Here is a 27006-nt window from a genome sequence, read left to right on the forward strand (position 1 = left end):
AGCCTAAGATGTTTAATGAAAAATAAATGCTAGAACCGTGTTCCTGGTCATCCAATCTATAAAGTCGGCCACAATTTAACTGGTTTTAACAACATTTTAGAAGGTGGGATAGTCCCTTTAATTGGTATACGTAAACGTAATTAGCGAGACGAAAACGGCGCTTTTGTTTCAGTTATTTTTGTAGGGGTTTCAGATATTTATAGAGTTCAGTGGGTTGTTTCTGAGGAGATGTGGAGATGTGAATTATTAATTAATCACACTTTATTAGTATATAGGGCCTTGCACTTTATCATCTGGTTTAAAAAAAAAAAAAAACGTTTCCTGCTGAGTGCAGAAAGGTAGGTAGGTGCATCGCCAGGTTCTATCACCAGGATTGGAGGCTGGAGCAGTTATGAGTTATTGCAGTTGAAAGTCAAAGTTGGCTGTTCATGTTTAGGCCCTGTTCTTTATTTGGCCATCTACCCCATATTGCAGTTGTGATGACAATTGACAAGCAGTTTTCAGTGTAGTTTTGTGATCTTTGATGTCATCAATTGGTGTCATTATTTTTCATCAACTAAAACTTATTTGAACTTTCCATTCAATCGACTCAATCATACGAGTCACTCTAATTTTCGGGAATCAAATCAGTCAACCAGTCGCTAAAGTCAAACGATTCAGTCAACCAGTCATCTCGAAAAATCAATCGACTCAATCCAATCAACTCAAAATACGCGTTGAAACAAATCAATCAATTCAATCGACTTGATTGGTATACAACCCTGCATGCAGCTCATAGATCGGTCCAAAGAACGCGTTACAGAGTCACCAATAACAATGTCGCTGGAAGAGGGTGACCTTCGATCCACTTTAACAAATTAATTTCGATCCGGTGCATACCCATACTCACTACTCAGGCAGTGGAGCGAGCCGTCCGGCTCGTAACTTAGGCAGCATACGCTGTTGTTATTAAAAGAGCACGTCTCGGTTACATCACGTGTGCCATCAGGACGCAATGCAACGCTCTCATGCCGGCGTTTGAATCAATTATCGAAGTGTGATTTTCTGTCCTAGGATGGTAAGGTGGCTGGCTACATTGCATTCAAAAATGAGCATACGGTTTGGACTGATGTTATCTGTCTGCAAAACTTAATTTAACTGATAAACATATATCAAAGTTAAGCATCTCGTTGTTTTCTTGGCGAAATCACTATAGGTATAGCTTCCGGAGCAATTTATGATTCCTGAAGTATTTCGGATCGAATGGTTACAACTCACTTAGTGTCAAATAAGGAACACCAGGCGCCTAGGAACACCAAAGAACACCATATACCCGACGTGGCAGCGGCTGCGTCAGCTTTTAACGGTCGGAAAGCCGTCAAAATCAATGTTATGCCAAACTTGCTCAATAGATGGCGCTGGTTTCGTTGCGCTCAGATCGCCGATGCTAATCGCTATTCTGAGCACGATTCTGCCACTGGGGTTTCCAAACTTTGTGAAGAGGTGGGGGTAAGCATGTAGAACTAGGAAAGAGGTAAATATAGTACCTTTCTCGAATTTTTCCCACTAAATTTTGCAAACAACGAGAAAAATTAGCAAAAGTGGTCTCGAAAAACCGTGGACGGCGCGCCCAGTTAATTTTCAAAAATTCGCAAAAAAATATGTTTTAACCGTTTTATGGATCAGCCCGTAGGAAAATCGCTCTTCACTTGAAAACTTTTTCCATCGACCCGCCCTAGTGAAGAGGATACCAAATGCCCTCAAACGGATATTTTTTTTTTTTTGCTTTCGTCCCGAAACAACTTTGCCAGCTTCACTTGTCTCCAGTATGTGGTTCCGCTCCGACCTCTCCGCGGTGCTGACACCGACTGAATAGACCCATCGCGGTCACGGCCAGTGGGCGGAGTTTAGTTGGGCCCGGCGCAACGTGATTGGCCAGCGCTCCTATCCAATCCGGTGCGGTAGCGAGCGAGCCTCTATCCGGGTGCAAAAACTGATTAACATTACGAGCCAACGACAAGTGCTCTAAATTTTGATATTTTGTTAAGAGACCATATTGACAAAAATTGGCGCTTGAGCTGAAATATCGTTTGCCAAAATTTCAAGCTAATTGGACAAAAATTGAAGAAATTATCGCCGAAAAGCAGGGTCTCATGGGGTCTGAAATGCATAGTAGGTACGACTTCTCTTTATACAGGGTGATCCAAAAAAATTGGAACCCCTAACTTAAAATGTCCGTAAGTCCGAAATTCTTCACATTATTGACAAATTGCAAACACCATTAGAAAGAGCGTTCAATTCTCTATAAAACCAAGTTGATTGAACTTAACTATTACTGTAAATATTGCCCTAGTTATATGCCTATAAAATTTGTGTCACGAAACTCACTGAAACAGTTTTGAACATTATGCGCAAATAGTGATTTGCGGTTTGCTGTTCTGACCATGTCGCATGTTGGAGGTTCATGAATAAAAAATGCTCATTCACGTGCTATTGTAAGGAATTTAAATTTCAACAGGAGCAAAAAAAAAGTCATTCGGTGCTCCGTGCCACACGGCCCACTCAGTGGTCGAGTTTCTGGAACAGGCCTGCCCGGCCTTCATCGAGCCAGATGCCTGGCCACCGAAGAGTCCTGACCTCAACCCCTTGGACTTCTTCGTGTGGAGCGAACTGGAGCGAATTATGTATCGAGGTCAGAGGATCAGCACCATAGAGGAGCTGAAGGAAAGGCTGACGGCCTGCTGGGACCAGTTGTCCCAGAGACTGCTGGCCTGCGCCGTCGGAGCCGTGACCCGTCCCGAAGCGACTGCAGGCCTGCGTGACGGCCAACGGAGCTCGGTTTGAGCACATGCTGTGATGAACAGCGGAAGCTAGGACGCGTGTATCTGTTCTATTGTGTGCTTCTGTGTAAACTTTTATGTAATAAAATTGAAATTGGATGTGGTGTTATTAGCAAAAAGCAACAGATGGAGTGCTAACGGACTTTAGTGCATTGTTAACAATTGGCGATTTCGTTTCACTCAGTTATCTGACGCTCATTCCAAAAGCTAATAGTGTGTCAATGCTTTACAACATACATGCACTAATTGGACGTGATTTTATAGAGGATTTAATGCTCTTTCTAATGGTGTTTGCAATTTGTCAATAAAACGAATACTTTCGGACTCACAGACATTTTAAGTTAGGGGTTCCAAATTTTTTGGATCACCCTGTATGTCACGCTGGATGTGTTACATTATTAACAGTTCCACCCATGGGTACTCGGCCCTGCATTTAACCATTCCTAACTTCCTATTTCCTAATGCAAATGCTTCGCTAATGATCCTGAATAGTTAATAACTGCAAACGTACCCGGTAAGCCACTATTACTTTCCGTGTCCCCAGACTATCGATCTGGTATGTCTGCATTCCTCCATTTCCCCTTCCCCAAGGCCCAAGTGATTCGAAGCACACCAGATCCGGTGACTCCGCTGTCGGTAGGATATGCAGGTACTAATTCCCCCTAAGTGACGTGCATTGTTAGCGTATGACTGCTTGGGGTTGCCATGTAAATTAACCGTAAATATTACAGGAGATCTTGATGCTGGCTTTAATTGCCTATGTCTTTCACACACGTGACAGCTCTGCAAAACGTCCACAAAGGCATGCACTTGTCCACATTCACTTATGTAATCTGACAATAGTTCTGCCTCAAAGTGCAATGTCGGTTTGGGCTGATAATCATGCTTACATTAATATCTTTCCATGTTCCATGGCTCGCATAGATACTGCCTTTAAACATTTGTACAAACATCTGCTATTTTGTCATGCATGCTCATTGACATGTGATGCCATAATCGCAAAGCTTTCTGGGAAGACAACCTCCTCATTTAATAACTCTTGCATGCTGTTTTATTTTTGACGCGGCTTCATGACTATTGGCTTCTACCGTATTGTTCAGCGCTGCTGAATTATGGAGAGGGTCGGTTAAAGCGGATTTCCTTGTGGCCGGTCTCTCTGGTCATTGGACAGTTTACACCCTAAACTGTCACGTGGCCGGAACATGGCCCTCGGCCTGTCCGTGCTGACGATCTGTGCCTCCTTGTCTCACATTCTTACTGTGTTGTAAACGGACTCGACATGCCACAAATACCTGTGGCGCCTTAGCTGCATCTGAGTTGGTTTGTCACTGACTTATGTTCGAGAAAAATATCAAATCGCTACTCTCAATGGGGCTGACAGACTGCCAAACGTCTGGGTTTTTATTTCCATTGGAATTGCAGTAGATCGGGCTTACAGTTTGGTTTTGCCTTACGGCGGTGCCGGACTTGCAATAGCAATAGCTCCAGTCTCACATGAGTGACTGAGTTATTTTTAAAGCGCTATTTCAGTAGCCACGAAATGTTTTTCTCAGTATAAGTCGTTCTGAAATAGACCAGTTCCTTTTCAAAAGCAACCTCATATTGAGTAACTATTTGTTGACCTTTGATGTATGCTAAACCCAATTTGCCAATGTTGAATGTAAACCAGATAAATGACTTGAATGCTTCTGAAGAATATTTTGGAGAATACTTCTGGCATAACACCAGAAGCAGCGGTTATAGATTGTCCCAATACCTTATCAGTATTGCAGGTAACACGGTTACACAACAACGCTATTTTGGACTGGTGACCCTCCTTATCGGAAACAGTGGTGTTTCTAGCCCTGTAGAGCGAGTTGTGACGAAACGAATCAAAATGCGATTGTGGTTGGCAGATGGGCTGATGCGTGGCTCCTTTATGACTTTATGTCTCGGCTGTCATCGCCGCTGCATCGCCATCAATTGCTTGTAAATGATCTGCGTGTGCGCATGTTTTTACCGATTCATGCATAAGGAACAGAAGAACCCATTCAAAACTATCAGGTGTTGGTGTATGGTTGTAGGTCGTTTGATGCATAGAAGCTCTGCCTAGTTTATTTGAGAGTGCCCACAACACCGTTGGTTTCCGGTGTGAACGGAATATTTGCCTCCAAATGCGATGTTTATCGCGGTTTCGGTTCCATGTGGCCATGGGCGTCGAAACCGGGGGGGACGGGGGGGACGCGTCCCCCCCAGTCGAGGAATCCGGGGGGGACGTCCCCCGCAAAAATATCCCCATGAATGATTTAAAAAGTGACCTACGACATTGGTGTATTGTCGTTTTGGGATGAAATTGCGGATACCTACTCGTAAACAAATTGAATCTGCGAATTGCTGACACTGTACCCTTGCTTACAGGGCTGCGGAGTAGATGATTTTGGTAACTCCGACTCCGGCTTAAAAAAAAAAAAACGCTCGGAGTCCCCACTCCATCTCCGACCACGGCATCCTTCGGCCCGCATCGGAGTGAAAAAAACATGTGATGTGATGCTTTTGTCTCTTTGAACGTTTCTTGGCACGTTAAAAGATAACATTGCCTACGAGGTGCAGCTCTGGACTGTCCGTCCCACTTCCCAGGTCCTCGATAGGGAGCCAAAGCTCCAGTTGTAGGGGCGACCATATCCAACAAGGGCTGAAGATCAGTCCCAAAGTCTCAGAGTGCAGTAGGACAACAGCTTGCAGAGACCACACATTTTACATAGGATATTCGTAATAGTCAAGACCTTCAGCTCACTCTCAAACGGCCCTCTTCCCGTTCGAGGCCATCCGACAGCAGAAGGTCTCACCATGGCCTTTGAACGTTTGATGCTTGAGGGTGAGAGGACCTCGTCCTGGTCTGAGAGAGCCCAGGAGGACGTAATGCTCAGTATGCCCCTACATTGGTCTTACCATGACCCCTACAATCACCACAGCCAACAGAATCTCCAGCTCTTATTCGACCCATCCTCGGGGATGACGTTGACTCTGACTTCAGAGTTGAGGTCTGTTATACGATTTTGGTGACTCCAACTCCGTATCCGACCAAAACCGTCGACTACGACCGAAGTCGACTCCGACACCGCAGTCCTGCAGCTCCACTGCACAGAAGTTGGAAAAAAGCTGTACCTATGGTTAACAGCGGTTTACAGAGGACCACACGATTTTTTAGAGGCAGGGCTGCTGGACTTGGTGACCAGACCCTAACTGTCCTGGTATCAAACTTATTACGCGGGATGCAAAATTTATACGTTTTGGGAGTGTTATGCCAAGAGTTTTTGCCAAATTTCGCGGCGCTTCGCGCCGCCAATTCATGCACAGGTAGAAAAGAGTGTGACTAATAACGCCTCCACGCGAGAACATGAGAACATGTGTATTGTGTATGCGTTACAAGTAGTGCATAGGCCCGAAATTGTACGGTAAACTAACTAACTTTTGGGTTTTTAGTCAGCCAATCCGTCCCCCCCAGTCAAAAATCCGTGGCGACACCCCTGCATGTGGCTAAGGCACTGAGCCGCTGGTAAACTGATGTCCTGAGCTGACTTTGAGAAGCATTCCGTTCCGGACGCAATGTTGTCATTATCGGCCTGAGCCCTGCAAGCAGTTTTTTTTGTAACAGCTGCTCGTGAAGCTGACCTGATGGGGTCAATTTTGCACTTGACTTGTCCCATACGTGCACGCAGACCATATCTTCTCGGAGTGGCCTACTGGACGTACCGCGATAAATTTCCGATCTCATCAGGCGTGTCGAAATGACCCACAAATGGCCACTTCCCCTGTCTCTGCCGCCGTCCTCGGGCGCGGGCCCGTTGGCTACCGGTGGCGGTCGGCTCCTGACGCCCCCCCCCCCCCCCTGGAGCGCGTTTGAACGGCGCGGCATCGATCCGTGACATTCCATGGTCGCCGGTGCTCCTATTGTCGCGCCGTTGCGTCCCCTGCCGCCCTGTGCCCCGTCCCTGCCTCTGCCCCTGTCCCACCGCGCCGGCCGGCCGGTCCCGCGCCGCGCGGTGCGGCTGGGACGGCCCGCTCCGCGCTCGGCCCAACCCGCCCGCCCGGCCCTCCGCTCCGCGCGACCGCGCGACTGGCTCGCGATCACGTGCCGGGCGCCGGCGGCACGGTGCGTGTGCGTGCGCTGACCACGTGACCGTCTGGTGGGCCGGGGAAGGGTGCGCACCGCGCCGGCCGCCGGCCTTTCGGTGTTTGTGCGCCGACCACGTGGGATGGCCATGGTGTGTTCTGTCAGGGCCAAGGTAAGGTCAGCGATGGCACGGCGCGGTTGGCGACGATTCTGGTGACAGAGGATGTGGAGGAAGAGTGTGGGTATGTGTCGGTGTGTCGGTAATTGGTAAACGTTTGTGTCAAGATCGTGTTGCATGGTTTGGGCTCTGGCACCGGTTTTCGGGGGTGTTGAGCGGCTCAAGGACCAAGCGGCTTTATTGATCAGCATCGTCAGTCGGCCTAATTCTTCCCTGTGACTGCAATTGCATCACCCTAATTCTACACGACATGGTTGCATCATCCGTGTACCGTTGTTCTCATCAGCGCTCACTGGCGTGCCCACCATTTTCCACCAGTACTCTTGACCGTAGGTTGTTTCAATCTTCATAGTTGGAGGTGGCGAGCAACGAATTGGACCGTCTTCCGTTCTCGCTCGTACGTGTGCGAAGCTCATTTTGACCTGCCGTTACGTTCCATCTGTCTCATGGACCGTTTGTGGGCGGATGCTGGACCTGTCTTCCGGGACAGTTGGGCAACAGAGGCTTGTTTTTACGCTCCTCGGAAGCCTTGCCCCGGTGCCGGGGCAAAACGCCCATTTTGACTTAGATTACTTTTCCCCATTTGCCACGTCACCAGTGAGTGAGTCATGAATTTTGTCCGTGGGGCTATGAAGACAAATGTTCAGTGGTTGACATAAGCGCTATGCTGTCCTTCGCTGTTTCCTAATTTATTCCATAACACGAGTCGAACGTTACGGGGTGCGCCTTGCCCCAGTCTACCCTTGGGTCTACCCTATCGATTAGTTTCTGAGATATAGGTAGCCGGAAATGTAAAAAGGCAAAACCTACCGGTTAAACTCACGAGAGCCTTACCTGCTGTGTGCAACTGCACAAATGCGCGCCACACCTCTTGCCGTTCTGTCGCCCTACCCCCTTTTCACACCACCTCGATTCGTGTCTTCGGTTGGTTCGTATCCCATCAGTCTGTTTTGCTTGCTTATTCGGCCTGTTTGTCTCCCGTAGTGTCTGTTTTATGTTGTGCCCTCTGTCTTTTCCGTCCCGCGCTCACGGAGCCTGACATGTGATATGCAGGGACCGACTGGCCTTTTGCTGCTGTCACCTGGGCCTCATTTGTTGGCGGAGTAGCCCGTTTTTCTTCCTTCCGGTCGGTACCTGTATTTGTGTTCTGTTTGTTTATTTATATCTGCTATATGGTGTGGAGGCAGTGGTGTGGTGTCTGATTCAACGTCCGCTGTCGTTTCCAATGTCCGCTGTCAGTCTGGTCGGCTTTGCGTCGGCATGTCAGCTGTCAGGTTCAATGTCTCCTGGCAGATTTAATGCCCGTGATCTAGTTTGTTGTCTTATCTGCTGTCCGCTGTCTGGTCTACTCTATTCCAAAGTCGGCTGTCTGTTTTCCTCTCTGGTTGGTTGTCTATTCTCCTCTGTCCAGTGTCCACCGTCCACTAGAGCACTTCATGGGCCGGATAAATCCGTTATCCACGGATAAATCCGCGGACCGGATAGGATTGGATTCTAAATTTGTTAAAAAAGAACGGATATGGGCGGGCCGGATTTGGGAATTGAAGGTTGAACCCGGATCAAAACGGATCAAAATTTTAACATTCAACATTGAAGTTAAAAATTAACCTAATGTGTTAAGCGGCAGCAGAGGTTTGATTAAAGTAATAGGCATCATTTTATGACACTCACTTGTCACAAGACTTGTCTTCAAGTGGATAATGTATGCAATGTATGCATGGTTTTTGGAACCATGATGGTCTATGAGATGTATGGCTGTCTGGTCTCTTAGATTGAATTTGTTAGTCCAGTTTTGGGTGAAACCAGTTATTGGTGAAACGGATTATTACGGATATTTTTTGGAAGTTTGGCTGCAATACGGGCCATGGGTGGGCCGGATTCTGATATTCAAAGAAAGGCGGATAATGGGCGGATCTGGATATGACTTGCCGGATATGGGCCGGGCCGGATCCTAAAAAGCCTATCCGTGAAGTGCTCTACCGTCCACTGTCTGCCCCTCACCGGCCACCGTCCCGCCTGCGGCCACCATATGGTCCGCGAGCCTCGTCTAATCCGCCGCCGTCTGGTCTGGCCGCCCTCCTGTCTGACGCGACCGTCCGAGCTGGTTGTTTGCGCCGCTGCCGCCGGGTCCGAGGCCATTACAGGAGACGTACCCCCTCCCGCCACATCCCCATTACCGGAGACGACCCATTTTATTATCATTATTTCTGGGGTATTCTTGGCCGCGCCGGCGGTCGGTTTAATCCGCCGGGCCCAGAAGCCGTCGGGAGGTGATGTCTTGTCGGATCACACAGGCGGTCGTGGGGTTCTCTCTGCGCAGCGGAACCTTCGGAGTTCTCTGGCGCTCAACGGGTTATCTCATAGACGGAAAGGGGCCCTTTTCTCAAGGTATTCACGGGATCCTTCTCAAACGATCGCTGGACCCTCTCAAGCTCTTCCATTCCACACTTGAGACCATGGGACCTTTCCTTAAATTGTCTATGGGTTCGTTGACTGTTAATGGCCGAGGTGTTCTCAGACTCTCCCAGACAGGCGTGGGAGCCCCTTCGAGGTAGTCACTGGGTCCTTGCGGAATTTCTCGGTGCCAGCTTCTGGACAAGCCATCGCGTAGTGTAACAAGTGGCAGATTTGCCAACCGAGCTGCTTGTGACAGAGTATCCCTCGCTCGACCGCTTCACGGCCTTCGGCGCTTGGGCTGTGAGCCACCAACTGAAAATCTTGCCGTTTTTCTCTATTTTTGTTGGCAGTAAATAATGGGACTGTAAACGCTTGTCTGGGATGAAATAGGAATACCTGGCGGCGTATATTTGAGAAGGCACGCGACGTTTCTTACACTGCCTGTGTTGCAGACGTTCTTCAACTTGACTCAGTGGACTGTATAACTGTGTGTGCGTTGACGTCTCGCATCATTTGGTGTGGCGACCGGGGCCTGACAGGATATAGGTTGATATGGTAATGAGGCGAAATTGGGAATTTATAATATAAGAAGTGGATGCTATATGAATGGATATAATTTTGGATCAAGGTTTAAGAGCACTCTTATCAGAGCGACAAAGGAACCCTCTTTACAGAGAGCATGTTAAGACCTAAAAGGGTATGCAGAGCCCTCTTTTCAGAGAGACAAAGGAACCCTCTTTACAGAGAGCATGTTAAGACCTAAATATAGAGCCCTCTTTACAGAGAGACAAAGGAACCCTCTTTACAGAGAGCAAGAGGTATTAGGAAAATAAGGAATCAGATAGGAATGATAAGTAGACCCGGTCACCGTGAAATAGAAGACTGTGCGAACTGACTGTGTGCCACTCTCCCGTGCTCTTATCCGCCGCTGCACTCCACTCTTCACCATTCACAAACACAAGATTCTTCCGAACTGGTGAGTATTGCAGATGGCGAATAGGCGATGACAACACAGTATCACTGACAAGAAGAGTTGGCCAGAGAGAGCGAGGCAGTGCTCTCTCGGCGCCGAAAAGTAAAGAAGTGAGAGCGAGGGTTGCTCCCGCCCCGTTTATGTACTGGGTCGGGAGGACACAGATGGCGACGGAATGATGAAATAACAAAGAAGCTACAGACTACACAGCGTCCTGGTAACCCTACCACGCGGTCGGCACATGTCGGCCTAACGGCTCCGACCCGCCGGGGACACAGTTCCACGTGCGACGCCACGCCAGCCCACCCCCTCCCCCCGGGCCAGTCCCTCCGGTAACAGCGCATCCTTTCATACAACTGCAGCTGTAGGACACGGTCGCAGGGCGAGAGGAGCGTCCCGTCACCCGATCACTGCCATAAAGTCTCTCGCGGACGGCCCAGCTGCCGGCGGCGTGGCAGGGGGATGGGGCGGCGGCGGCGCGGAGCGGCGCCGGCCGGGATCACGAATCGGCCCGGCCCGGCAGCTACGATCGGAGCCGAAATGAGCCGCAACACCAACTACCTAGTGCAGTTTGTCGGCAACATCACTCCCCCCTGTGTTTAGATATGCATTCTAAACACACACACTAAGGAGACGACAAACGTTCCGGCACATCCACTAACTGCAGCTCATCACTCACACCGCCGTCGCTGCTCTACGGCGACAGCGGCAGTAGTCCGCTCCTTGAAGAAGACGTTCCGGCTGGTCGCCGCCCTTCACTACGCTGGCCAGGGTGTTTGACTTCACCTCCTCCATGTCGTCCGTCAGCGGTGGCGGTGGCGCTTGCGCCGGCCAGCTCTCTTCGTCGTCGCTCAGGAACGCTGAGCCGCTCAGCCACCGGCTCTCGGACGTGATTTCGGATGCAGCCAGTCCCCTCGAGCAGTCATCGACCGGGTTCATCTTTTCTGGGACGTGCCGCCTGGTGCCGCTGAAGGTTTTCTTTTCAGACGACTCCTGAGGTTTTCTCCGCTGCAGCCGTCGGCGCACCCAGGCGGAGGCCAGATCGCTGGTTGAAGCGCCTTCCAGAACTTCGTGCCGGCTGCTCCTCCGTTTAGTCAGCTGGAATTCCCCATCAGAGAGGGCTCGGATGGTTCCTTGCTTCAGATGCTTGGCGGTATCCACATCCGCGTCATACAGCAAGAAGTCATCCATGCAGAAACTTTGCTGGATCTGCTCGGGTTCTCTCGGAGGCGCTGTCCATCCTTCATTCCAGTGCTCTTGGGGCGTTTCTTTGAGGACATAGTTGGCGATGCCTGGTGACGATCGAGCCCCCAGCAAACCGGTTTTATATCGTCCTTGACTTCTGATTGTGCTCTCTTCCAACGGTTTGACCACTCTTTCTCCCTCCTTTGACCTGGGTTTAGTCTGGCAGCGCACAGTCCCGAAAGGCTCGGTAGACTGCCCTTCACTTACAGCAGCAGGCCGCTCGTCCTCCTGTTCCGTCAGCAGCAGCTTCGTGGACATGACTTGGCGCAAGCTACTGGGAACGATGGCCGAGACCGATCCTGTCAGTGCCCATCCGAGGTCGGTCTTCACTGCTACTGGCTGATTCGGGCGTCCGACACGCGTTTCTCTTTGCAGGACCGCTTCTAAGACGTTCGCTCCGATAAGCAGTTCCACTTGCCCACCGTCGTACTGTGGGAACTCAAGTCCGTGAAGGTGTTCACATCCCTTGAGCTGGCTTCCTTTTACCACAGGGGCAGTCACATTGAGAGCTGGAACGGACCACACTTCCGGGATTTGGATTTCACTCTTCCTTCCATCAGGGTCCAGTGCGCTTATGGTCAGTGAGACGCGCTGCGAGGGCTTCCGGACGCCACATCCTTCCACATTCTGAATTCGGAGTTGACGGCAGTGTCCGGTGATCCCCAGGTCGCGCAGAACGTCTTCACGGCAGAGGGATGTTTGCGCCCCGGTATCGAGCAGCGCAAGAACCTCTTTCGAGCCTCTGGTGCCATGGACTTGGACCCGAACTACCTGAAGCAGGGTGTCCGTCTCCTCGTTCAGTGAAGCCGCCACGAACGGCGCGCTGTTACTGCCTTCTTCCTTGCGAGGTTTGTCGGGTACCGCTTGTCCTTTGTTGTCATGAAGCAGAGGATGATGTTTGAACTTGCAGCCTTCGATACCGCACCTTCTGGCCACCCTGCACCTTCGGCTCCAGTGCCCTTTGCCGAGACACGAGAAGCACAGTGTCTCAGCGCTCACGATATTCATTCTCGCTTCGGTAGTTTTGGCCTTGAACGTCGGGCAGTCTGGGAGCTTGTGCGTGTCCTCACACACCACACATGCCCGTCGGGATTCTGGATCTTCCGAAGAAGTGACGCCTGTCGCGAATGCCGACTTTCTTGCCGTCCCACCGTCCCTGTACTTGGCTGCTTCTGTCTTGTCGTTTGTCACAAACTGGCTGCCAGAGTGGCTAAGGACATCGACTTCTATCTTCAACCATGAGCTAAACGCCTCCAGGGTGGGTCGCACTGGTCGGAGCCTATGCACTTCTCGGCCCCACTCTCGACCAAGCTCGACTGGTAGCTTCTCCACCACTCTTCTCAAGTTTTCGCTGCTCGCTAGGTCGCTTGAGTAGCCCAGATTACGAAGAACTGTCACCGTGTTGTGGACGACTGAGTAGAATTGCTCCATGGCTGGGAGATCCATGAGAGATGGCGGGGTGCAGGTGAAGATCTTTCGCAGATGGGCCTGTATGATGTCTTCCTCTCTGCCGAAGCGTTCCTGCAAGGTCTTGAGAGCCTCCTGGTAGAGTTCCCCGTTGAAGAGCATGCCGTTGATGGCTTGGGCAGCTGGTCCCTCCACCGCGTTTTGAAGGTGTGCCATGCGCTCGGAGTCTGACAACGACGGCTGATTATGCACCAAAGCTTTAAACAGCCCAATCCAGCGTGGCCACTCTTGAGCGCTTCCTCGGAACGTCGGCAGGGTAAGACGTGGGATGCTCTTCACAAACGCCGATTGTTGATGAAACAAAGGCTGTTGCTCAGAGCGAACATCTGTCACCCAGTTAGCGGGATGTTGTTCGTTCTTGCTGCTCGGCAGCTTGGCGTTGTTTGCGGCTGTCTGCTGCTCAGATTGCAGTGTTCGGCGCTGTTCTTGTGGCGGTGGTCTACGCTGAGGCAGGTCGACCGTTACTGGACCCTCCGTCACATTGCACTCCCTGGGGACCAGAGCGACGTTCTCGCCATCGAAATCGTGCCGTCTCTCCCACTCAAGGTCGCTCTCAGCTGCCTTGCAGAGACGTGCCTTCACAAGCGCTCGTTCAACCTCTTCCTCCATAGCCTTCTCCTCCAGCATGTCCTCTTGCTCCTTCAGCATGTCCTCTTGCTTCCTCAGCATGTCCTCTTGCTTCCTCAGAATGTCCTCTTGCTCTTTCTTCAGCATGTCCTCTTGCTTCCTCAGCATGTCCTCTTGCTCTTTCTTCTGCCGCTTCAGCATGTCCTCTTGCTCTCTCTTCTGCCTTTCTCGTTCCTTTCTTGCCCTGAGATGCTTCAGCTCGAGGGCCTTCATCTCTGCAGTTATTTCAGCCTCCCTTGCCACTGTTGAGGCCTTTGAGCATTTTGAAGCCCGGGACCCACTGACCTTACTTCCGTCTCGCCGTGGAGCGAGCGACATCGGCTTCCCCTCTGTCTCGGACGCTGAGCAGCCTGAGGACTTCAACTTGATGGCATCTTCGATAGCCTTGACTGTTGAGGCGTGCCTGGCAGTCATCCGGGTGGCATACTCTTCTGATTCTTCTATCTCACTCACTTCCTGCACCTTCTCCGAGTAATCATCATTTATCTTCAGGACGCCGTCCAGCGCCGTGTTCAGGGCCTCAAGCCGCTTCCTTAGTTCCTCTTCGTTCGCACGGCAAGTGATTTGTGTCTCAGCCGCGTTACAGGCACGGGTGAACTGGGCGGCCTTGCGGCCACGCTGCAGCTTCAGGACCTTCAGCTCACTGGTGGTTGTTCCTTCTTTCACTCCGTCATCGACCCTGTTCTGCGGCATCGCCTTCCCGTTGCTTTCCTCTGTTGAGTCTTGAGGCGTCAGGGTTCCCAACTCTCCAGCAGCACGTCCATTCTCTGCTCCAGCGCCGTCGCCGCTCCGTAGCATCATCTCTCTGTCTTCTCCCTCCTTTGAATCTTCCATTAGTCTTCACTTAGATCCTGCAGGGGGCGAGTTGATACCACTTGACGAACACTGGCGAGGGTTGCTACTGCGGGCTGTGCCTCTGGGCCTCTTCCTCTGACTTCTCACCTCTGGCCGGGGTCATCCGGCCCGGAGGACCAGAAAATGTTGCAGACGTTCTTCAACTTGACTCAGTGGACTGTATAACTGTGTGTGCGTTGACGTCTCGCATCATTTGGTGTGGCGACCGGGGCCTGACAGGATATAGGTTGATATGGTAATGAGGCGAAATTGGGAATTTATAATATAAGAAGTGGATGCTATATGAATGGATATAATTTTGGATCAAGGTTTAAGAGCACTCTTATCAGAGCGACAAAGGAACCCTCTTTACAGAGAGCATGTTAAGACCTAAAAGGGTATGCAGAGCCCTCTTTTCAGAGAGACAAAGGAACCCTCTTTACAGAGAGCATGTTAAGACCTAAATATAGAGCCCTCTTTACAGAGAGACAAAGGAACCCTCTTTACAGAGAGCAAGAGGTATTAGGAAAATAAGGAATCAGATAGGAATGATAAGTAGACCCGGTCACCGTGAAATAGAAGACTGTGCGAACTGACTGTGTGCCACTCTCCCGTGCTCTTATCCGCCGCTGCACTCCACTCTTCACCATTCACAAACACAAGATTCTTCCGAACTGGTGAGTATTGCAGATGGCGAATAGGCGATGACAACACAGTATCACTGACAAGAAGAGTTGGCCAGAGAGAGCGAGGCAGTGCTCTCTCGGCGCCGAAAAGTAAAGAAGTGAGAGCGAGGGTTGCTCCCGCCCCGTTTATGTACTGGGTCGGGAGGACACAGATGGCGACGGAATGATGAAATAACAAAGAAGCTACAGACTACACAGCGTCCTGGTAACCCTACCACGCGGTCGGCACATGTCGGCCTAACGGCTCCGACCCGCCGGGGACACAGTTCCACGTGCGACGCCACGCCAGCCCACCCCCTCCCCCCGGGCCAGTCCCTCCGGTAACAGCGCATCCTTTCATACAACTGCAGCTGTAGGACACGGTCGCAGGGCGAGAGGAGCGTCCCGTCACCCGATCACTGCCATAAAGTCTCTCGCGGACGGCCCAGCTGCCGGCGGCGTGGCAGGGGGATGGGGCGGCGGCGGCGCGGAGCGGCGCCGGCCGGGATCACGAATCGGCCCGGCCCGGCAGCTACGATCGGAGCCGAAATGAGCCGCAACACCAACTACCTAGTGCAGTTTGTCGGCAACAGCCTGGACGTGCGTAGTTCCAGGCATTAACCCAAAACATCGTCAAGCTGGCAGCTTGGTGCCAGGCGCTTTACAGGATCAAATATCAGGACGTATGGGCTCTGCTGAGCATGATTAACTGACCTTAAACGTCAGTAGCGCACGGTGTGGTGTTTTTGGCGTACACTGCGTCATTTTTTCTCAGTGCCCCCAACAGCTAAAACATTGGGGCGGCATCGCATTGCATTGGATCAGTGGGTTGCTATGTGTTGCCAGCTTGGGAGCGAACGTGCAACGTGCACTGTCACATACAGTAGTAATGATGTAGTATTGATGTAGTATAGACATGTAGTATTGATGACTAGGTTTTGGGGCGGCTCGTGTGCCGTTAAATTAGTCTCAGCTGTGCTAGAGTACCTACGTACGCCATGTAGCACGCTTCTCTAGAGGAGCAGTAACTATGTAGTTGTTGCCAAGAAGTTCCAGTCTTTCCAGGCTCGGTCGTTTCTGCCCGGTAAGATGAGCCGCCGTGACTTGTTGGTTTGTTCGCGGCTCAGACTTGACCTGAACGGGTTTTATTGGTTTGCTTTGTGGTGCATTGCTAATTCTGTTTTATGGAGCTGATATCCGCTATCTGTATGCTGAATTATGCTGTTGGCCAACGATTATAACTTAATGGCAACTTGGGAATCCTGCAGTCAGGAACTGCCCCTGACTCCCGCTTTTGGCATTGTTTGGTGATTTTGAACGCATGGACGGCCACTGCTCGCGAGCGGCGATTCCATTCCTGTCGGCAAAGTTGCCACCGGTTCAGAGGGGACAGACGCCGCGGCGGGGCGGCGGCACGGGCGCTCGTGATCCATGACGTCGCGAGTTCTGGCCCCTAGACAGGACCCTCTGGGAGAGCCACCACTGACACAGGACCCCCTGTGTAAGCCACGTCTGTCCCCCGGTGCTACCCCGACCCACTGACCGGCCTGGTACCGAGTGTCTAGACGGGACCCCGGACGGCCGCAGGCTGTCCTGGCTGCACAGTCAGAGGTGGCTGCATTCTGAATTAATGCGATTGTTGGCTCAAATTCGGGACGTTATGCTGGAGTCACCGGGTCGATGGGCTGCCTCGAAGTTGTCGTGCCGATTCAAACTCGGTAATGTTGTGGTGACAGCTCATAACTCGTATCGGCATTCAGGTCATGGTGTGTCAGCGATCGCAGGCACAGTGACCAGCAATGGGAGGTTATTGACATTTGGCAGCCTCCTTTATGCCGTAGGGTGCTCTGGGGCTAGTGACTATGCAGGTCTTCCTCACATGGTTGAAATTCTTTTGAATCTTTATCTTCTGTCATAAGATTTTCTTTAGCTGTGGGACGGGGATGTGTGTAGCCGGTGACTTATCTCTTCCAGCTTTTATGTGTTGCCAAATTTGCAATATTCTCCCATCTTCGTGCGTCTGCCACGGGTTCACGAGGTGACGAAGCCGTCTCGCGACCCCGCCGCCGGTTCCTTGAGAGGTATTGAAGGCACACCCTTGATCTCTTTGTATTGTTGTGCTCGTTTAGGGTGTTTGCATTTATCTAAGTTTCCAGTGTCAGAAGGGTTTAATCACGGTCTCCTCTCTTTCTTCTCAGTTGTACTGGGGGTGCCGGTGGACATTGGCTGACGACTGTCCCCTCTCTCTCTGTCCCCAGGTGTCCTCGGGGGTGCCGGCGCCGGCGGCCGGCCTCAACCCGGAGGCGCACGTGTTTCAGCTCTCCTCTGCCGGCGGCGGGGGCGGCACCTCGGACGCCGCCGCTGCCGGACTGGCCGCTCCTGCTGATGCTGCCGTTCATATCGCCGTCCAGGGCTGGGACGGTGACGGTACCGGACTGGCGGCGACGGACCCCGCGGCGGCCGCGGCAGCTGGATACGTGATGACCCCGTCTGACGGCGCCTCCTCGGTGTCGCCGCAGTCTTCAGGGGACGGTGAGTGCCGAGAGGGGTAGTAAGGGAGTGCCGAGAGGGGGGCGCTACTAGACGCTACTGGACCCCTTAGCGCTACTAGACGCTAAGGGGTAGGAAGGGCGCTACTAGACGCTACTGAGGGGAGTGGAGGTGGGAGACACATCTGAGGAGGGTGGTTATGCGAGTGGTAGAAGGGAAGGTGGCGGTGTGTTAAAGGGATCCCTCATGGACAGAGAATGGCTCTAGTGGGAGGACCTCGCCCAATCTGACTTCGTAGTTAATTTAGGTTTCCTCGTAGACGATGTGTTAAATGGACAGTCAAACTGAGGTTTAGTCGCCGGGGAGGGAAGCTTGTGTCCGGCTGAGAGAAAATAGCTTTAGGTGAGACATTTCATTTGCCTAGTCGATCGCCTATACAGCTCTTCAAGCACCATGCCTTTTTTATTCTTCAGCAAGGTAAGTGCGAGTGTATTTGAGGAAGGACCGAGTTCTGATCTGAGCTGGTATCGGCGATTTGTCGGTTAAACAGCTGGTTCTCGCAGGTCGGCGGTAGCTTTGCTAGGAAGCGAAACAATCTGTGAGCTTCAAATAGAGAATACACAGAAACGTCCGATTATGCATCTACGCGCCAAATGAACCAAACCTGAAAATAAGTTAAACTATTATTTCTTCATAGGCTGAAAATAGACGTAATGAATGTCGCCGGAAACAGTGCCGGTTTGTGCTGACGTTTATCTGTGTCGTTAGAGCTGCAGTTATTAGCTGGCATTGGGCTTAGTGTGCTGTGGGAGGAAAAGCTTTTACCCACCCTCGCATAAGACTTCCTGATAAAGCTATAGTTGATCTCGACGTCTCGAGGGTTTTATCCGTCTGTCAACCTGTCTTCTTGTGCTGAATGATAGGAACTGTCTGGTATTTTGCTAAGTCGTTCTGTTGTACCCAAGGGGAGTAGAATAGCGGAACAATCCCAATAACCCTACCTAACAGTCTTTGTGTGGCGGTGATGGAATATTCAAACCCAAATACCCGTGATCAACTGAAGGCTCAGTGAGATCATAGCTGCTGTGGCTGGCTGTCGGCTCAGAGAACTGACTATGTGAGCTCAGGGGTCACTCGACCGTGACTGAGGGCGGTCACACATCAGCTACGGCGTCACGCAGGTCCAACACGGTTGGCACTAAGGTGGCGGACAGGACGCGGCGGCACTTTAATTAATGGTATTATGGCGGGTTGGGTGTGTTTGGCCACTGTTGATTCTTCTTGGGGGCAGATGCAGTCACTGAATGGGAGTGGTGCAGCGTTTGGGTAGATTCGTTTGCGATGCTAGTTATTGTCATTAGACAGAGCATGCACGGAGAGCAATCAGCTTATTTGAATAGGGAGCTGTGCACTGTGCAAGTTTTCTATGCTTCCTTGGTCATTTAAATCGCCCATTGAGTAATCCGAGTGCACCGGTCTTGTCTTGATGTGGGTGTCTCAAACCCCGAGACGTTTGATTCTTGGTGGGCCGGTTTCTAGAAGTGTTGCGGCTCAGCTAGGTGCCCTTTTATCCTGATGCAGCAAGGCGACTCGCTATGAATATGAATTGTAGTGATTGCGGATTTCATCGCATTATGAAATAATGCAACTGTTTTCCGCGGCCTTTTGCATTTTCTATGAGATGGTAGTGATTTTGTCGGGGACCACTCGACACTGACGTGTTCGCGATCAGACTGCAGATTGTCGCCATCCTTCCAACACTGGCCGAGGAAGAGGCTGTTGCAGCCTCCGTTTCTGGGAGGAGGGGGGGGGGGGGTGTCACGGCCTCCTGCCATTGTCCGAGGAAATGCGTCTCCGTCTTCCTGCCTCTCTAGGCCGCCGCCTCCACCCGTTTCCTGGTCTGACGCGCAGCGGCTGAACCATTTGCTAATGAGATTCTTCATCCCGAAAACATTTCCAACAATCGTACACAATTAGGGGAATAAATATTCCATTAGGCCTAGGTCTTTTCAAGCGGGCGGGAAAGTTGTCTAGTCCAACATACTCGTGAAGTCGACCTTGGGAGTGTTTTTGTTGCGTTTTCCAAACTTTTGGACTCGCGGTCCATTGGTGGCGGAAATTGAGGCTGGTTAGCAGTTAAAACCGGAAGTCAGTCGACTATATTCTTTTGTATGTGCTGCATTTTATTAGCTCAGACCATTCAGACTGATTAATAAAAATGAACATGGTTATATAATTTACTCACTGTAGAAATGCGTGCTTTGAGTTAGGCTTAAATCCACTCAATGTCAATTGGATGAGACTTCATGCTGTGGCTGAATCTTCAAGATAGTGGTAATTTCGTGTCAGTCTAGCGCATTCTCTACAGATCCCTCCGTCAGTGACACAATAGTTAGTTGGTGCAGTCATTTATCATTTGTTTTCGATATCGCTGCGCCTGTAAGAAACAACATAGCCATTACAGTAACGTATGGCCGCATATTGGTCGGATCACGAAACCAGCCTGCCCTGTTTTGCATACCGACTCCCGATATTTAGGGTCTCGTTTCGTGTTTCGTGACCTGAATTACCGACAGCCCCCGCGCTGTTATTTGCCGTTCCGGTAAAATGCGCGTGCGATCTGTGCGCGTACGTCCGGAACGGGCCCGGCCTCGGGCGGGGTGCGCCGTTTTTGTGTGCGCGCTCAAGGCGCATTCCTGACGGTGGCGGGTGCGTGACCGAAGTTTTCAGCTGTGACGCGGAGCCGGTGGTTACGGGAACATGCAAGGCCGACCCCGGTTATGGGTGTTTGTTGGGCCACGAGTCAGCTGGTAATTGTAGGTTTAGGTATTACGTGGGCTAGATGTGGGTAAAATTGTGAAACGTATCTCATTTTTAAACCATAGAGCGAAGTGAGTCATGGATACGAATCGCGGTGCTGGCTTCGCTGTGCGTGGTTGGGCTCGCATGCACATTCGTACACACTATGTACACATGTCGCTATAGTTATACTAACCTAGAATAAGCAGTGCACATTCCCTCCCCAGAGTTGGTCTCGGCAGCTTGTTCAGCTACTCGAGCATATTTATTCATTGTTAGAACAGATGTCTTGGTCTCTGCTCAACTATCGCATCGCATGCCGAAAGGACAGCGGCTTTCATGACAATCAAATGTGATAAAAATTTAACCTGAGAGGTCTTTTTACAGCCAAACTGAATAATATTGGTGCATAAACTGTAAAACAGTTAAAGGAAGGGTGCCACCTTCCGAAATTTTTGTTCTATGAATCTATTTTACTTATTTGAATTTTTAGACGTGGTTAGCGCGTCCACAATATACAAAAAACCGAAACATTGCATTTAATACATTGGCCAAAAAAAAGATCGTTGTTTATATCACCACTACAACTCAAGGTCGTTTGATGTGGCAGCTAGGACGGCTGGCATATCCTGTTGTCATGGCAACATATCATTCTGCCATTTGCATTGATGGCGCAACTGAGACAAAAAGATGAACAAATAAAAAGGAAGAAGATAACATGATTTGAACTAGTTGTAGGTAACCAAGTAGGTAACTGTTGGCCATATTTCATCATCAAATAAGAACATCAAATAAGTCGAGTAAAGGTTTTTCCTTTACAATGCTTAAGAGATCTATGGAACCCTTCACCCTTCATGCAACTTACTAGAAAAACTTCCCAATTAAAATTTTAAAACTTAAGTGTATACCATAAATAAAAAATATACCCTTTCAAAATGATAAAACATGCTTCAAAAGTATAACTTTTATACATACCTTTGCTGATTTCATGTTTTATAAAATACCCTTAACACGACGAGGAAATAGTGCTGAAGATTTTTGCCTGCCCGAATGCTGGCAGCAAAACTCGCAAATGATAACTTCACGTGCGGATTCAATGCTGACCGTCTCGAGCATAGGTAAGTGAAGCCGGTTTTTAGGTTCATGTGAGGCTAATCTTGTAAAAACTGCGTTGTGTCCAAAAGGTGGCACCCTTCCTTTAAACTGCTGTTTATTATAGATATCAAAACTGGTTCAATCTCGTTCAGTGTAACGGAATGTTGATACCTGACATTTCTTTTTCCTTTCTTCTCGACAGTAAAAAGTCTGTATCAGACGTGCTTCCTCATTTTTCCTCTTCTTGTGGACATTCGAGGCGGTTCTCAAACGTGCTGTAGGAGTGTATGACAGCATGCTAGCTTTTCCCTGCCTTTTCGCATCTCCAGTGGATATTTATTCAGCTTTGCCGAGAGCCATCAAAGTTTTCAATAGTTCCGTCTTAGTCGGCGGATGGCTGTCCGTTTTTCAGCATTATTGGAAGCTGCAAAACATCGTGTGAGCATTTCACGAGAGGCTGTCGCCGAAGACTGTCGCTGGACACGCCCAATAAACCCAAATAATGCGTGTGTTTTGGTGTGGGTTATAGCGATCGGTATAGGAGAGAATCAGCGCTTCGTTGCTTACACAGTGTCTTCGGTACTAATTTTCCCTCCTCTTCTAATACCGATTGCGCTCCCTTACGGAGAGCTTCTTTGGCTGGCTGGGTGCCGCTGCCCCACAGTGATGCAAATGGGGTTCACGAGTGGCCACAAATACCCAAAAGTCAAGTTTACCAAATAGAGTTAATTGCGATATGGCCGAGTAGACAAATGTTTGGGGCATCTGAAATCACATGGTTTTCATGTTTTTGTCAAAACCGGCCTCGTGTATAATCGTCAGAAGTCGTGACATTTTCTAGGTCGTAAAATGACGGGCAGACGCTCGCAAGTTCAAACGCCGCTGGTTTGCGTTCATTTCGTACAAATTTAAAAAAATAAGCATAGGAATGACCCCCAAAGCCTTCTGCTTCTAATGCCGGGTCACAAAAAGCCGTATCTCATTCGCTTTGGCGGTAATCTGACTATTTATCATCATGTTGCAATCGCAGTTTTTTACTAAGAAAAAAAAATGCTTTCGTTTCACCTACAGCACCTATCACAGTGTGTGCCCGTTAGTCCACTATACCATAGCATTCCCTAATCATTTCTGAGTCGCATCGTGAAAGAATTAAGGCGCTAGCACAGGGCTGACCGGCGCTACAGAGGTTTTTGTCCGGGCGGTCGGGTGCCGCAGTGGGCGCGCAGTGGGCGGGTGGGTGCCGCCGCGCGGCGTCCGCGGCGCGGCGGCGCGGCCGCCCGGGCTGCCCGCTGCGCCGCGGCACCCGACCGTGCCGGACGAAAACTTCTGTAGCGCCGGTCAGCCCTGTGCTAGCGCCTTAATTCTTTCACGATGCGACTCAGAAATGATTAGGGAATGCTATAATATGGTGAACTAACGGGCACACACTGTGTGAAGTGCTGTAGATGAATTGAAAGCAAATATTTTTGGCAAAAAACTGCGGTTGCAACATGATTACAAATAGTTAGCTCACCGCCAAACCAAAATAAATACGGCTTTTTATGACGTGGCATTAGAAGCAGCAGGTTTCGGGGATCATTTTCATATATAATTTTTTGCAGTTTGTATGACATGAACGCACGCTAGCGGCACTTGAATTTCAAGTACCTGACAGTCATTTTACGACATCGAAAATGTCTCGACTTCTGACAATCCTACACGAGGCCGGTTTTGACAAAAACATTAAAATCATGCTTTTTCAGATACCCCAAACATTTGCCTGACTGACCATATTACGATTTATTCGATTAAGTGAACTTGAATTTTGGGCCTTTTTCGTATTTATGGCCACTCGTGAACCCCATTTGCATCACTGTGTGCCCTGGCTCTGAGCTGGGAGAGCGACTGGGGTGCCCCAGCGGAGCGGCTGACTGGGGTGCCCTGCTGACGGGCCTCCGCGCGGGCTGTCTGCCTTGACCGAGAGGCGTGGGAGAGAGAGGGAGAGGCTAGACATGGTGACGGTCGGTGCAGTGGTGGAATCGGGCGAAAACTTTCCCCGGATAAGCTTCGCCTTGCGTTATTGAATGAGGACGCTCAGCCGTACGTTTCCTGTTTCAATATTTTTATCGTTGTTTAGAAATTTCAAAAACTCCCATTCATGCATTCGCTCAATTTACAAATGCGTATCCGCTCTGACGTCCCCCGAGTGGCAATTTACTGGGTGATCGGTGTCGACGAGCCCCGTTACTGACCAGTGACCACCGACCGACGAGTGTCGACGAGGCACGTTACTGACCACCGACCGACGAGCGGGCCGCTGTTGCGTCAGACGCAATAGTCTGTCGCGCTCCAAAAATAACTCGCTCCGGGGATGTTTGACGCTAGGGGTGGTATTTCTTCTCTCTTGAATTGTATGGATGGTATGTAATAACTTGATTATCGTTCTTCTTTTCAGTCCCAACTAAACGCTGGCACTAAGCGCGTCATGTACCTAATGGGCAGCGAGGGGTTCGGTGGGGGTGTTTTTTTGTGTTCCATTAGCACCAGCGCTTATGGGCTGTGTTGAGTCATAACATACATAAGGCATCGAAGTTTTGAAGTTACGAAGTCCCCTTGGTACATGTTTTTCCAAAAAATAGGTCATGACCCTTATTGTGGTCAGTGCCGTCAGTGCACTATGGCGTTAATTACGGGCCATTAAATAATCTTCGAATTTTTCTTAAAAAAACTATATTCATGCATTTTAGTGGTAGATGTGACCTCCACGCTGCTAAACGCAGCTCTGGTGTCCCCTGCCAGAGCTGGGGGGGGGGGGGGGCGCACCCGAAAATGGTCGGTGTGCATTTTTACCGTACACGGACATAAACGTGATAATAATGCTAGAAATTATGTCTTTAAATGAGGTCCTGGGTTCTGAAGAGGAGCGTGCACTTGCTCTCCGCCCTCTATGGCCGCCAGGCGATAGTGGTGTGGCGATGGCTGTCATAATGTTAGTAGCTTTTCTGGTGTACCCCTGGCCCTGCCTTTCTGGAATTCAGGATTTGGACCGCGTATTTGTGTCAATGGTAATTAAACTTACAATTCAAAATCCAAGCTTTTCTCCGTGCAGGTCCCGGCAACGCTCAAACTGTATGGACCTGGGTGAATGGACGCGTTTACATAGGGTTTTTTGCAAGCTTATATCTCCGTCCGTGATGTTGCAAAAGATGCCAATGGTGCTTAACAATTTACAAAATGATCCCCTCTAAATATTTGAAGACCACTGCAACGAAATTATCGCCAAATTAACGAGCTAGAGCCTCGTCAGATATGCTATATGTAAACCGGGTGTGTTGCGATAACCAAGATAACTAGGCAAAGTGGCGGCTCTCTCACGTGGCGTGTCCGTTCACGGCGAAATCCGCCAGCTCTGGCCTGGCCGATTCGTCGGCGGCGGATGCCAGCGCCATCTTACGTCGCAGGGCCAAAGCTGTAGAGTATTGAGCGATGTTTTTTTTCATGTCCTTTACTGGATATATGCACGATAGATGCTATCCAGCCCATCTTCATCCGAAGCAAATGTCAATATTCTATGCCATGAGCCCTTTTTCCATTGAAAAGGACCCGTGCCATCGCCTTTAGAGGCATCAGCGGAGGCTATCTGTTACTTTTCACTCCTATCTTGGAATGTTTTAACAGATAATGCTTATTTTACTGTCCGTGTTTTTACAGACAAAATCGATTTTTATTATTACTTTATTGTCATTTGAAGCATTAGAGCATTAGAGCATTTATCTTTTTCGGTAGTCTCTGCTCGGTGACATTTCCCATCACTACCCACAATGCATCACTTTCACACATGCTGGTGGTAGCCATTTTGGGAGAGTGAAGTTTTCCGGGGAAGCGTGGGTCCTGTTGCGAAAGGGTAAGGCGGCGGATAATTTTCTTGAGAAACATTCTCTAATTTTAGTAATAATGTGTAAAACTAACGTGGGTTTTTCTCGATTGTATTGTTGTGATTCTGTCTGCACGCGTTTTCCCCTGTCGCCCATATTGAAGCCTTCTGGGACTGAAGCGAAAACATAGTTAGGTGCAGCCTATAATATGTTTGTTTGGCGATTCACATGCTGCATGGATCTCATTAAACTGTGTGCTACACATCTTAAACACAAATCAGTAGGCGGAACTATGGTCAAGCGTACCCATTTTCGGGAACGCATTTTCGTTCCCATGTTTGGGAACGATAAACCCAAATATGGGAACGCCATGTAGGCATTATTTAAAACAAGAAAAAGAACTGTTAAATGACGTCCAAAAAATATAAAACGATCGTGAACCGCCTGATAGTTGTCTCAATATTGTTGGGAAAGAGTTTGATATTGTAAGGCCCATCGTAGTTTCAAATCGTTCCCCTATTTCTAAAGCAGTCCATCACCCGGGCCGCGAGCCCAAATTTGGGAACGCTCTCGTACACTGGCGCTGCAAGCGTTCCTTATTATGGGAACGGCGTACCCAAAATTGGGAACGATTTCACCGACGCCTTTCAGGGGCTCTTTTCATTAACAAGCATCACGTCCAACGCCGCAAATTATTGTTAACGCAACAATCATCAGATGACCTTTCCGGCAAGACCGTCGCATGTTTCGCCCGGTCTTCTGCGCTTTTATTCCCGTCGATCTCGCAGCGGGCACGCCCCCTCTGCAGGATTACGTAATCCACAACGCTCAGCGATGTTCAACAAGGTCTTCCATACCTATATCCACCGTCCGCGCCGAGGGTGGAGACATGTCAAGCACCTGTCTGCTAATCACCGAGAGTTGACGAGCACAAGAAGTATCCAAAAATGGGAACGCTGAATATGTTACACCCTCAAAACACCTAGTCCCAATGAAAATCTAGTTTTTTCCTTTCTTAATGAGTGTAAGTGGCAAAAGGCCTGGTAGGATGGGCACGAGGTATGATCGAAATCAGCATAAAAATTATAAATAAGCCACACAGAGCGACCTATATCAGAGAAATTCCCCCAAACGATCATGCTTAGAAACGCCGAAGACAAAAACCACGCTCATGACGCTGCTTATAAAACAACGCTAAACAGCTAGCATCCAAATAAAATATGTCTTTCAGGGCTGATAAAATACAGCTGAATGATTTTAAACCACTGAAACTGAGTTAACAACAGTAGTTCGGTAAAATCACTGACGTTCCACGCGGTCGATCGCCCCGACACCAAAAGTCAACAATATTACCTCGGGACTGTCCGCGTGTTCGCTTGCATATGTCAGCATCTGGTGTCGCTAGAATGAAATTTCATAACCAGGCGAAAATTATTATACTTGACCTCAAAATGTAAAAAATGCTTCATT

The 27006-nt window shown here is 49.8% G+C and overlaps 1 protein-coding gene across 5 annotated transcripts in view; it reads left to right on the forward strand.

Annotated features, from left to right (window-relative positions):
- LOC122371381 (la-related protein 4-like) overlaps positions 1 to 27006 on the forward strand; it is an 85815-nt gene that overhangs the window by 32014 nt on the left and 26795 nt on the right. For 4 of the 5 annotated variants that reach the window (XM_043347658.1, XM_043347659.1, XM_043347655.1 and 1 more), the window contains one exon: positions 17557 to 17830. In XM_043347658.1, coding sequence (XP_043203593.1) covers positions 17557 to 17830 — 274 coding nt within the window. Of the gene's footprint in view, positions 1 to 7032; positions 7085 to 17556; positions 17831 to 27006 lie in introns of those variants that run through there. The other variant, XM_043347660.1, reaches the window with a different exon arrangement.

This window comes from Amphibalanus amphitrite, unplaced genomic scaffold (assembly GCF_019059575.1).
Source record: "Amphibalanus amphitrite isolate SeventyFive unplaced genomic scaffold, NRLGWU_Aamphi_draft 001238F_arrow, whole genome shotgun sequence".
In the NCBI taxonomy this organism is placed as follows: Eukaryota; Metazoa; Arthropoda; class Thecostraca; order Balanomorpha; family Balanidae; genus Amphibalanus; species Amphibalanus amphitrite.